Source organism: Rattus norvegicus, chromosome 6 (genome assembly GCF_021556685.1).
Source record: "Rattus norvegicus strain SHRSP/BbbUtx chromosome 6, alternate assembly SHRSP_T2T, whole genome shotgun sequence".
NCBI classification, from domain to species: Eukaryota; Metazoa; Chordata; class Mammalia; order Rodentia; family Muridae; genus Rattus; species Rattus norvegicus.
In genome coordinates this window covers 98,322,271-98,336,249 of record NC_141539.1, presented here as the reverse complement: position 1 = coordinate 98,336,249, position 13,979 = coordinate 98,322,271, and the positions used below count along the sequence as shown (strand labels likewise).

At 41.8% G+C, this 13,979-nt stretch overlaps 1 protein-coding gene across 9 annotated transcripts in view; it reads right to left on the bottom strand.

Annotated features, from left to right (window-relative positions):
* Slc38a6 (solute carrier family 38, member 6) overlaps positions 1-13,979 on the bottom strand; it is a 62,495-nt gene that overhangs the window by 34,151 nt on the left and 14,365 nt on the right. For all 9 annotated transcript variants that reach the window (XR_015621790.1, XR_015621789.1, XR_015621788.1 and 6 more), the window contains 2 exons: positions 6,064-6,116; positions 2,010-2,049 (listed from right to left, as the gene is read on the bottom strand). Coding sequence is in view for 3 of the 9 variants with exons in the window: in XM_087552737.1 (XP_087408863.1) it covers positions 2,010-2,049; positions 6,064-6,116 (93 nt within the window). In the remaining 6 variants the exon portion in view is untranslated. The remainder of the gene's footprint in view (positions 1-2,009; positions 2,050-6,063; positions 6,117-13,979) is intronic.

Here is a 13,979-nt window from a genome sequence, read left to right as displayed (position 1 = left end):
CAGCTTACAGGTCAGCAGAGGCAGCTTGATTCTATGGCAAACATTTCATGATACATCAGCAGTCCAATTCTGTAGAGTTGGGTTAGCAACACTGGTGACAGCCAGGCCTCAGCTGACTCAAGTCAGCAGGAGGAAACCAGAGGGACACAAGGAGTTCTCAGCTGTGCCTCTCTCAGCAAAGTGAAGATCAGCGAAGACTTGAGACTCACAAGCACTGTACAGCTAGCTGTACCAGCAAGCCAAGCTCTGTCTCTGTCACTCCACAGAATCCTATTTATACCTTCCAAACATCGTGTGTTTTCCATGTGTCTTGCGCCAGCACATGCATCTGTCTCAGCTGACATCACTTTGCCAATCAGCCCAAGTCTGCAGAAGCAGAAGTGGAAGCTGATATAGCAAGAAACTGCAGCACACCACTGGAAGTTTTGTGGTGCATTTCTCTGTATGGTGTCCTGACAAATGTAACTCAACTATGCAGTCTAAGGCGGACCAGTACATGTGTGTTGTTAGCAAAGAATCTTTCATCACGTGTCCTTTCTTTAGCAGAACATCCTCTTTCCTGTGTCTGCTTCAGTGAAACATTCCTTCATGAGTCTGCCTTAGTCTTTCACCAGTGTCCACTTCAGTTAAATGTTCCTTTGTGTGTTTGCCCCAGCAAAACACCATCCAATTGACTTTCCAAAGAACCCTTAAGTTTCCACTTCAGATGACCTCAGAGTAAGAGCAGCTAAAATAGCCATGTCTAAGTCAGGTCAGAGAAACAGAAGTCACTGTGGTAAGAACTATGGGAAACATGACAGTGGGTATCATGCTGAGATTAAAATCTTGGATTCAAATTCCCACACTAAAACTTCAACATAAATTATTAAACAATAGCTCAATCCAATCTGTACAAAACCTCAATGAGAGCCTGCAGAAGAAAGCCTAAGCAGTTAAAAATACATATTTGCTAACTAAAAATTCTACAACAAATCTTGAAAGCAATTGCACTACAAAAATTCTCAAGGGATTGAGGTTAGTTTTCCTGGTTTCTGGAGTGAAGTATGAAGTCACTGTTTCATGAAAATTCAAAGCATTAAAATGTGGACATTAAGAATTCTGTAACAATTCATTGACAGGAAGTCCCCACCCCGCCAAACCAAACACTAAAGATACAGTTTAGTTGAACAATACTTACAGTGAAGTAGCTCAGATCTTAAGTTATGATGGTTTATAATTATATAAAACCATTAAAAGTTCCTGTGAGCACACACACTTGTATAAGACCCAAAGTTCACATCACTTTCCTTGTGGATTTTCCACAGCTCTGACAGTGTTTCTTTAGCACTCCAGCCGGTGGTAAAAAGAATGAAGATTCTGCTCGGCGCTATGCAATCTCTTTACAACATGGACACGCGATTTCTGTACTTTGGAGTCAAATGTTTAATACATTCCATCAACTGTCTATAATTAACAGTAATTTTCATTTTTAACACAGTTCTCATAATTAGGATCATTGTAGGATCTGTTTTTAGTATAAAGCAGGGGAAAGATAAGCCAGAGAATATCTTTTGTCCTTGGATTTACTATAAGCCACTTGGTGATTTCTAACGTCTAAGTTTCAAGGGGACATTGTGCACCCCCGACTGTTCAAACGCTCACAGGGCTCCATTCCCTATAACGGGGCACCAGTCAGTGGATTAACAGGTGAAAGCAGAAGGAAAATCGTTGGTTCTCACTTTGGGAGCATTTCCAAACTGCACCCTCTCACCACCACAGCCACAGAAAGCTATGCGTGCACTGCAGACCTAGGACGACTATAATCAAGGCCTGGCTAGAGTGGACGTTAGCATGTTTACCGCTGCTACTAAAAAGGATCCTAGATAGAACAGGAGGCAGATAAAGGGACTTCTGAAGATGGGTATGCCCACAGAGATTTGGGGTCCAAGCTAGACCTAGGAAGGCCAGACGCCAGGGAAACAATGATTTGCATTACCTGTCTGTGCACACGATACACTGCCAATGCTTACCTCCAATATTCTGAATTATTATGGTGCCTGCCACCACCACCTATGAGAGAACAAATGTATTCAGAAGATAAAAGGAAAACAGTAGGAAAGGACAGAATTCTATTAAAGTTCAATAACGAATCCAACAAAGATAGATGCAGAACTCGTGACACTGCAAAGAACTGATTTTGTTAGCTGTTTGTCTTATCTCAGAGGCTCTCAACCTTCCTAATTCTGTGACCCTTTAATGCAGTTCCTCATGTGTGGTGACCTCCCAGCATAAAGTTATTTTCATTGCTATCACATAACTGTAATTTTGCTACTGTTATGAATCATAATGTTTATACCTGTGTTTTCTAATGGTCTCAGGGAACCTCTGTGAAAGGGTTGTTCAACCCCCAAAGAGGCTGTGACCCACAGACTGAGACCCACTGTACTACATGACATTAATGAATATCACAGAAAGTCTTCCTTTACTATCTCCATAAACAGATTGGAGTGGGTGGTCCCGACATAAAGGAACTGATAGTCTTCCGACATTGGCCTGGCCTTTGGACATCCTAGTCTCAAGGATTAAAAATCTACAACGGAAAACTCTAAGACACAATGATCAGAGCAGGGAAATTTAGCAAAATATTTCAAACCCAAAAGACTGTGATATAAAGTAAGTCTAAAGGAGCAGGGGTAGCAAGGGGGACAGTAGCTGGAGGCTCCTTTCCTTTCTACTTGGTCTTCCTATTCAATCAGGCATTCAAGAAAGTGGATCAAATGTGTCCAGGTCATCTAGTCTTTAGTAAGCCAGAAAGTGATTTTCACAGTTTTAAGAGTATAAAAATTGAGCCGGGCAGTGGTGGTGCTCACCTTTAACCACAGTGCTTGGGAGGCAGAGGCAGGTGGATCTCTGTCTGGTCTACAGAGCTAATTCCAGGACAACTAGGGCTATACACAAAGAAACCCTGTCTTGAAAAATAAAATAAAATAAAACAAAACAAACAAACAAAAAGAATCTAAAAGTCTGCAATGGGCTAAAAATAAAAAAAGATCTGAGTAAAGCAAAGTAGGCCCATGACCGAGCTGCCTGTTGGCTCTTGTTTCTGGTCTTGGATGAGCTCCCTGGAGAACCGAGAGGAAGTGTTTAAATTTATACTTTCTTGGGCCTCAGGATCACTCAACACCTGGGCTGTGACCACCAGCAAACACTTGGAGCTGACTAGCTACCTTGAATCCTTCAGGCCTCCACAGACTGAGGACAGGTCACACTTGACATTCACCTCTCCAGGGAATTCTTCCTGGGACAAGCTCTGCTTATCCTGGAAGCTAGTGGGAGCTGGCGTCCATGCTAATGATCTAAAAACCTGGTAAGTATCTAGAGATGCCATTGCACTGGCTGGTTTTATGTCAACCTGACACTAGCAAGAGTCACTGGGGAAATTGAGAAAGTGCCTCTGTGACATGGGGCTACAGCAGGCCTGCAGGGGATTTTCTTAATTAGTGATTGATGTGGGAGGGCCCAGCCCACTGTAGGTGGCACCATCCCTGGCTGGTGGTCGCGGGTTCTACAAGAAAGCATTCTGAAGGGCTGGAGAGATGATGGCTCAGTGGTTAAGAAAGCATTCTGGGCAAGCCATTTTGAGCAAACCAGTAAAAAAAATCTAAAAGTCTGCAATGGCCTCTGCATCAGCTCCTATCTCCAGGTTTCTATCCTGTTTGAGTTCCTGCCCTGACGTCCCTCAGGGATGGGCTGTTTCCTGAAAGTATAAGCCAAAGAAACCCTTTCCTCCCAGCTTGCTTTTGTTCCTGGTGTTCTATCACAGTGACAGTAACTATCTAAGACAGTGGCCATGGCCACTCTGATGTTTTCCACAAGGCAGCTTGCATCCCAGCTTAAGTGAGTTCTGGGAACCCAGCTGTTTTTGGGAAGACGGTTCTGACTTTGTGAACGCCACCTGCAGTGCAAATGAAACCCACTAGCCACACAGGAAATGCCTCTCTTTTCTATGAATATACTGCCAATACGGCGTCTTTGTACTAACCCTTCTCCATTCCTTGGCTAAACTTAGAGGTATTTAATGTTTAGAAAGCCAGAATGAATAGCCTATCTATATTTTCTGTGCCTACTGGAGTACACGGCATAGCACTTCCCAATACAAACTCATCTGAGATGTAAAAACACAAATTTAAAGACAATTTTTAAAAAATTCCTTAAAATTTTCAAAAATATCTCTTTGATTCTCAGAATGATATTATCCAACCACACATTATAACCAGAGGGAAGAAAATGGGGATTTCAGATGAATAATAGAATGGGGACAAAGTGCAGACAAAATCTAACAAGTCCTCGCTCAGGATATGCTCTGCCCAGTGCAGTGGCCTACATGGAATGGGCACCCAAGTAAACAGTGACACGAGAGCTCATGTTCAGGAGACACTCCACGGTCCACACTCTTTCAGGCTGCACTGATAGCAGGGGTGAGGGGACTACACTGTGAGCCAATGGCAGAGTGCCACCAAGACACAAGGACTCACACCTACAGGTCACATGAAATCAGTCAGGGTGTCCCCTTCTTGTCTTCTTTGTTGTTGTTGTTGTTACTGCTGCAGTTGTTGTTGCCCTGTTGTATGCATACACATGCACCCACGTGTTGGGTTATGAAGTGCATGTGTGACTGTAGGGCTTCCCTCCACCATTCTCTACCTTGCTTCTTGAAACAGCCTCTGACTGTACTTGGAGCTGGCTGTTTGGTGAAAACCCTGGCATCCCCCTGTTTCTGCACTCTCCCTTAGCACAGAGGTTACGGTGATACTCTGCCATGTCCAGGTTTTCTATGGGTGCTGAGGATTGAACTCAGGCCCTGACCTGGGGCATGGTCTTATGCACATTTTCTTCTTCTTTGGTTAAACTGCATATAGAAAGTGAACCAGAGATGGGTTAAACATTCTGCCCTCTAGGGAGAAAATGTTCCCAGGGACGATGGACTAACCCTTTGCCCTTGAGTAGCATGCTGCTGTCTTGCTCACGGTTTAGATTATAAAGATGTAAGCCCTGGTGTTACTTAGGGTCATGTGCTCCCTCTACACTCCAGGAGTAAACATTGCCCACTGCGGAGCAGTGGCTCCCTAAGACTCACTCCTCAGAAATCAGCTTAGCCATTTACAATATGGAATCCATTTAGATTGCAAACAGGAGAACAAACTCGGCAGGCAACTCATAAGTTAATTAGCTCAGATTAATTACATTACTGTACAATGCACATGGGTTTCAGCCTAACACGTACATGACGCATGTGACTCACTTGTTAACTTAAAAAGAAATGCAAACAGAAAGCACTAAGACAGACTTACAATCAGAAAAACTCTTGTTTAAAACCAGAGTAAATACGGGTTTAAAAGTGGCTCTTGAGACACTGAAAAAGAACCCAAGCATAGTAACAGCCTCGGCAGTGCTTAGCTATGGTGACCAGGTACAGTGTTTTTTAAAGTTAGAAGAGCTATAGGAAACCAGTGCCAAATACAATTTTGCCTTTACTTTTATTATTCCAAAAAGGAAAACCAGCACAGGTAGCATCTATAGTCCTCAGATATGGATAACAATTGATAACAGGTCCCTTAACAGCTCTGGGCCTTTATTTTCTCACGTGGAAATTATGGGACAACTAGGGAACCTTTTAGCACTGCTCAGTTCTTTAAAAAAAAAAATACTATCTATCTAATTACTGCTTTTGAAAACACTACATATTTTCAAAATACTACAATTTTAATTTTATATTGCTTTCTTCCCTTTTAAGGATTTACTCAAAAGATAGGACCAAAATGAATGAGGAACTGGAGGGCTCCTGTTACTAGTCTGCAGTCCATCAACTGAACAGCAAGATTTAGAACTGAACTGATTCTATAGACATGCTTCAGCAGGGGTGCAGATTTCTCTATATTTTCCGTTCCCGCAATTCCATCTCTTCTTACTTTCATTTTCTCTCAATTTCTTAAGACCCTTCTCATAATGTTGGTCTTTCTGAACTTGAAACAGAATAGAAATGCCCCTTACATTCTAGACACAATGAGGAGAGAGTGAAATTACCTTTCCAGGTAATCCAAAGGCGAAGAGTCCAAGATCTTCGTAAGACGTCACAGCTGTTATGACAAAGTACAGGTGTTACTTCACACAAACTTTTTGGGAAGGTTACTTACTTCACTATTACAAGCTAGGCACGGTGCCATTCCCAGCTTCAGCCAGTGGGGACAGCAGTCGCTTGGAGCTCAGACATCCTGGATGGGGGTAAGGTAGGAAGAAGGCTGAGCTCTCTTGGCAGCTTCCTACAAGGCCTTTGAGAGTTTTTCCTTTTTGAAATGTTAATTTCCACTCTAAATGTAACCCACACGCCTAAGATTTAGGTGTTTTTGCAGAATGTGTCTCTTTGACAAATAGTGATGGCGTTTTCCTTGCTTTAAAAAAAAAATCACCAAGGGGGCTGTAGAAATGGGTTAGGATCAAAGCACCAATTTGATTCCCAGCACAACTCTGTAACTGGGTTCAGGGGATATGGTGATCTCTTCCGGCCTCTGGGGGCACAGAGATGTGCATGGTGCACAGAGATATATGCAGGAGAACTACTCACACATACAGCTTTTTGTTAATTCCTTAAGGATTCATTTTATTATATTTCTCTAGTATATCTCACATTCTGATTCTCTTTCTTTCTTTCTTTTCGTAAGATTTTATTTATTTTATGTGAGTACACTGTCACCATTCTCAGACACACCAGAAGAGGGCATCCGATCCCACTGCTGTGGTTGTGAGCCACCAAGTGGTTGCTGGGAATTGAACTCGGGACTTAACCGCTGAGCCATCTCTCCAGCCCCTGATTCTGTCTCTTAAATGTCCGTATTAATGGCTATTTTATATTCTTACTAAGTTTCTAACTACAGACTGTAAGATAGCAGCACTACCAGCTTGCTAATATGTAACCAACTAAGCCATTTATCTACACATCTGCTAGCTCCAGTCTTGTAGGCCATCAAGGGGAGACCTGTATTTCTTTAAATGTTCTGAAATATCAAAAGCAGGAAAAAACATTCAGTGTTATTTCTGAGATCTAGTGGCTGGGGCCTATCCACCTTACAGTCATGGACAGACGTCTAAACTTAGAGCAGAGGTACCAACTTTGGGAAAAACCTTTAAAGATGCCCGCTCTGTATAAAGCCAGAGTCTACTACAATAAGCAGACATCGGCAAGTCCAGACTTCTATATGAATCAATGGCCTGATTTCCTGAGAACACCTTGTTTGTCTATACAGGACTCGTGTACTTGGATACACACTATCCAAACAGAAACTGCCACCAGCAAGAATTTCTCCATATGGGACCTGAAGTTAGATGAGGTAGGACAGCTGCACCCCACCTTTAGGAACATCTGCCTTTGCAAGATGATACTATGTTCACAGTAGAAACAGCACCTTCATCCTACAGTTGGGGTGGGGTGCAATACATTTTCTTTTCTCTTCATAAGAGTGTTAAATTACATTCTCATCTCATTGTATTCAAGAAGTGTGGTTATTAAGTACAAAAGAAAATGAAAAGGCTTGTGAGAGAGTCACCTTACACTCTGCCCTGACGGCCGTGTGTTCTAACCGTGATACTGCTGCTCCGAGGCTCAGTCCGGGGTGCATAAGGCCTCGGCACTTACACTGAGGAGAAGCAGGCTGGGAGACACTAAGGCTTGGGGGAGCTGTATATCCTTTCTGTTAGTCACGGACTAGTTAAAGGCAGTTTTAGTGCATCTCTTAGGACAATGTGGGCTTTTTCCAACTGCCACTTGGGAACAAGAACAAAACATCTTTTGTATGTTCAGGATGAAGAACATTCAGGTACATAAAAACGAGCATTTTAGAAATCTCAGGTGGTTTTCCATACAGTAACTACGGAATCAGAAAGAAAACAGTGGGATAGTGAATATAGAGGTATTAACAATTAACAAAATCTTCCTGTTCATCTATTGTCAAGATTCAAGGGACGTGGAAACATTTGTGAGTGATACATCTAGTTTTTAAAATGCACTTACATTTGAACTGTGAACTGTAGCACACACATACAAGTTAATATTGAACTGAGAAGACATACTTTATCTGGGTAGGCCCTTCACACAGGCCTAGGGAAGCCCACACAAAGCCCAAACAAGTGTCTTGTTTCACCGTGCCTCTTTCTCTTAACCTTGTGCTCAAAGTCTGTATTAAAAATGTCATTTAATAAACTCGAACTCCAGTTCATACTGGCTTGAACAGAAATTGGTTTCTGCACAGAGGCCAAAGACCAAACCTGAGGTGTGGTCCCTTAAGCATTAAGAAGACTGGGCTGACAGCCACCACCTCCGGCAGGGTGATAGGGACCTGCGCATCATGGCTCAGACTTCCATCATTGCCTAAGAAAACATTTCTACGGTGTCAGTTGTTTTTTAATCACGTTATCAAAATTGCCTGACTTAGATGCCTTACAACTTGAAGAGCAAATTCCTGACTTCCAATAACCGCCCTGCCCTCAGCCTTTCCCACTTTGGCCTCTGTCCAGTCAGAGGTAGTGGTAGCTCGTCAGCAGTGCTGACCACGCTTACTGTCACTCTCAGTGACATCCACACTTACATCATGTTAGATACAGCTGTGAGCTTCAACTGCATATTGAGTGAATTCCTCGACATTCCACAAACATGCAATACTGTCACGTGTAACACATGTGATACTGAGTTAAATGGAATTAAACAGAATGACTGTAGTGAGGCACATAGTGAGACAAACTTATAAAGGTGAAGCAGAGCACAGCTGACAGTGGAGACCGAGGAGAAACGCGCAGTAAAGACCCAGTTTTTATGACTGGCCTTCTTGTGATGATCTGAGCATTTGATCCGTACCTTGTTTCAAGCTTTTTTCTCTACCTCAAGATGACTTCTAGTAAAATTCACTTTCATATTTTCTATGATAAATTAATCTTTCCCCTTGGGTCAAGTTCTTTTGGGACCAAAATTCTACTCTCCTCATAAATAAAATAGTTTACCATTTCATTAATTCTCTTATAATACCATAGATTATGTTCAAGAGTATATACGCTGGATAATATGAACAGACTACGGCAACTGAAAAAGCTCACACCAGAACATGTTTTAAAATGAAAATAAATAAGAAAAACATTTTTTCTAAGAACTTAAAGCAACGAGGTTTTCCAGTGTTACACATTGCTTTTCAAATTACCTATTTTGTATCTGTTTGTCAGTATGTAAACAAATGTTTGTTTGCTTCATTTTTGTGTGTGTAGGGTACTGGATTCAAGGGCTTTACATGCTACATACGCGTTCTACATTCCAGCCTCGTTTTAGATTTAAACAAGGCAAAGTATGAACTGATTGCATATCTGGGAAACAGGGAAAGCAAATACTAACTGGCAACAACAACAACAACAAAAAAATCACACTGAAAAATCCTAAAGGGAACAGGTATCTCAATATCAAATTTAAACACTAAACACGTATTCTACATTTTAAAAGTTAAAATTCAACTGTTGCTTGTGCCAGAAAACACAGGGAATATAACCACTTAATAAGGACAGTTTTAGCTGCAACTTGTGAAGTTTTGCAATCTCAAACTTGCCCTTGGTTCTACTATTTCTTCAGTCTCATAAAAATATCTCTAAGTACCACAAAGTCCGAAAGTGAAAGAGGAAAGGCCTGGGGCTTTTGGATGGGGGCGGGTGCAGTGCTCCAGCCCTAAGTGTAGCTTTCCTCCGAAGGTCTGGGTCCTGATCAGCTCTGTCACTGTCATCAGGTCTCTTTTATGTTGCAAAAATTAGAAGCACTTTCCCCTGCCTGAGACATCAGGAATATGAATAATGGCTTCTGGCTTTGCTTTGAGGCTTTGTAAAAATGAAATGTGGACAGAGCCAGCCAAGTGCTTTCTCCACATCTCAGCGTGTGAACTGAAGCAACTCCGGGAAACAATTCCCAATCTCTCTACAATGCTGGTGAGAATCATAAACTGGACTGATGGTTGGGATGCAGTCTGAACAACGACCTTTTGAAACATTTGACCCTGGGAGATTTTGTCCTAGGAGATAAGAGTAAAACCATGGAACTCATAGGATTTAAATTTAATTTTTTTTTTTAAATAAAAAAAATTTTTTAAAGAATTATTTATTTTATATATGACCACGATGTCCTTGACACACCAGAAGAGGACATCAGATCTCATTACACATGATTGTGAGGCACCATGTGGTTGCTGGGAATTGAACTCAGGACCTCTGGAAGAGCAGTCAGTGCTCTTAACCACTGAGCCATCTCTCCAGCCCAAGCCCATTTATAATAACAAGAAAATGTCCATATTATTTTAAGTGGGAAAAAAAACCAGGATTCAAATACAATCTATGAAGCAGACACATAAATTGTGAATAAGTCTCTAGTCGCTTTTCCTTGGCTTTCTGCATTTCTGAGAAAAGGAGAGCAAATGTGTTACGATGACTTGAACAGCAAAAGTAGAACTTTATTTTTAAGAACTGCAATGCCACACGTATTGGCAGAGGCCTGTAATGTCAGTCAGTTGTAAAGCTGAGGCAGGAGGGTCACTTGAGAATAAGAATTTGAAAGCAGGCAAGCAACACAGCAAGACTCCCCCACCCCCGCCATGCTGCTTCCAAACAAAAACCCAAACAACACTTAAGTAGTCCATTTTGTCTAGAAACCTGAGAGTTGGCTGTTAAACTGAAATTCTGTTTATTTTTCTAGTGCTATGTAATTTGTTGCTCGATTTACAAGCAAAGGAATTTTTTTTTTTTTGTTTTTCTTTGCTTTTGGCTCCTTCATAAGTTTTACAGCATTACGAACATGAAGAAGATGTTTCGGAGACACAAAACTAAGTGTTGATAAGCAATGAGAGAGCGGCATATCCCTACAGATTAGGAATGACATCATAACTGTAACTGATGCAGTCTCTACAAGTCACACTTGGGGCAAACCTTCGTAGAGCTGAAGCAATCACTAACAACGTACTTTAGGAATCATTTTTTATATTAAAAGCAATCAATGCTGTGTTCTGAAGGAATGGAGAGGCTGTACATCTTAACCAATAAATGGGGAGTTTTTCCTTAATGCACATCAGGCCCCAGGCTCCTGGCCTCCACAGTAAGAACTGGAAAGCTGAGAGCTGCTTCTCATGAAGCGGTGGTGCGTTCCAGCTAGTTACTCCAGTGCCCTGTCTGCTCTGCATTTTTCCTCAATGAAACAGGACAATTAATAAACTCTGGTCACGGTGTGAGCCCAAGTTTCAGCAGAAGCAATATTATCTTTGGATCTGGATTGAGGGACACAAGTTATCCAAACACATTCAACTCTCAGAAAGTTGGCCGTTTGCAAAGTACTCTTATTATTCTGAAATTCTTTTCTTTCTTCTGTTTTCCATCATTTTCTTCATGTTTTTTTTTTTCCTCTCCCTAACAGGGTATGGAGGGCATTCAGTTACTGAATATTCACTAATTTTAATACTACTTCTGATCTTTCTTAACATACACTTCACTGTCACTGTGCACTGATCATGACAGGCCAGCAATCTTTCCATGCATTAAGAGAAAGCAGAATGACAGGATACTATGGCGTTCTTTCAGCTGGCAACAGTCTGCATACTGCATGCATAGGAAGGTTCTGGATTCTCAATTTACTAGTTGGCTGTGCAGTGAGTAATATCTACAGTCTCAGCCATTATTGGATGCACTGGTTTTCAACCATTGAACTCAATCTATAAATAGTATGAACAGTGTAAAAAAGAAATGCTATCTTTAACAGTGTAAGGCAGCGGTTCCCAACCTGTGGGTTGTGACCCCTTTGACAAACTTTTATCTCCAAAAACATTTAACTCACAGTTCATGATAATAGCAAAATTACAATCATGAAATAGCAATGAAAATAATGTTGTGGTTGGGGTCCCACGGCACGAGGAACTGTAGTAAAGGGTCTCAGTGTGAGGAAAGCTGAGGACCACTGATGCAAGAGAAGAGAATGCTCTATGGGAAGGAGAGACCGGAGGGAAAGAGCTTTCCAAAGTCAGTGGAAACAAAACCAAGATTCTGTATAGTCTGTAGCTACACAGGAAATGACAGCCATGAGCTACTGAGTAGAAACGGAAATCAGGAGAGGGAAGGGAAATCTGGCGCACCTGAGCTAAGACTTTGCTGATTACAATGAAGAGTAGGCAAAACCCCTCAATGAAGAGGAGATTATAATTTAAACATTGCAAAAAGAAGTATAGCCTAAGACTCACGGTCCACACTTATAAGCATACACTGGGTCTATAAGAAATTGTTATTTTAGCCAGCCATGGTGGTGTACATCTTTAATCCCTGTACTTGAAGAGACAGATGGATTTCTGTGAATTAAGAGGCTAGGGCAGTCTATATAGTGAGTTCCAGGACAGCCAGAGCTACATAAAGAGATTCTGTCTCAAACCAACAACAAAAATTTTATTTTACGTGTCTGATTGTTTTTCCTGCATGTCTGTCACTGCACTGTGCCTGCAGAGACTGGAATAGGGCATCAGATTCCCTTGGACTGAATTTACAAACTGTCAAGAGCCACCCTGTGGGTGCTGGGAATTGAACCCAGGTCCTCTAGAAAAGCAGCCAGTGGTCTTAACTCCAGAGCCCTCTCTCCAGACCCAATGTACATTTCTGATGAAGACAGCAAATGAGGACCAGTGAGAAGGTTCAGAGGGTGTTCCCTCCCTAGCACCCATGTAAAGCTGAGAGGAGAAAACTATGAAGTTGTTCTCTGACCTTTATGCATGTCCCGTGCTACACACACCCATACTCAACACTCACATATGCATACACACTATCAATAAAAATGAATGTTTTAGGAACTCACATCCATTCTTCCCTACCCAACAGCAGAAAGTTTAGCTTCTGGAAAGAAAGTTCTTACCCTAACATGGGGTAAAATGATGACCATTGTACACACAATCTAGCCCAGGGCTGCTCATGACCAATGCCAATGACCAGTGCCCATGTAGCTCTCTGTCAGATAGAGAGCTGTCTGTGTGCTGTGGGATGTTCAACAGAATCCCTGGCCCTAACACACTGGAGGCCAATAGCATCATGTCCATCCACCCCCATTTCTGGGCACGAGAACCAGAAATGTCTATAGCTATTGCCAGATGCTCTGGGGGAGAAATCACACCCAGTCAAGAATCAGTAATAAAAAGCAGGACACACCAATTCACTGAAGCTGGCTCAATAACTGGTTCACCCAGTTAATTCTGAGTGCATTAAATTATGCTCACAGTTCTAAAAAGAAATAGAGGAAAATATAGTGTGTACCTGACTACCTTTCCAAATAAGCAGATGTTTGCAGAGAGTTATAAGGAAACACACCCTGGTATCATCTCCTTCCCTTTCAGTTCTGAGTCTCTTGCATCCCAAATAGAATGCATCATGCCCTAAAAGTGATTCAAAACCCTCCTAGGACACCCAGACCAATGCTGGGCAGAATGAAATCAAAGAAGCCCCAGGGGTCAGTTTTCTTAGAAATGCTATGTTGATGTTTATCATATAGAAATTCATATTCTATTATAAACTACATGCGGAAAATTTAAAGGTCATTTTGACTACTTGTCATTTAGTTATTTTGATTCAGGATCTCAGTCTGTAGGCTGACTTTGAACTCTTGATCCTTCTGACTCAGCCTTCTGAGTGTGGGATTGCAGGCACACGCACTTGCCACGCATGATAAATTTTAACAGGAAATGTGATCTCTCCACAGTTGCAATGCTTCCACTCAGTCAGTGTCTATCTCCAGCTTCCATCAGATGTCCTCTTGGATATAAAAGCTGTTCCCAGGAAGACAATCACCACACAAACACAGGAAACTCTCTTAACACTACATGTGCAGCTTTACCAAACACTTGTTTCTAAAGGAAAAATCACACTGGCAATGTGTTATTCCAATGTCGTGGCATTTTCTTACTGTA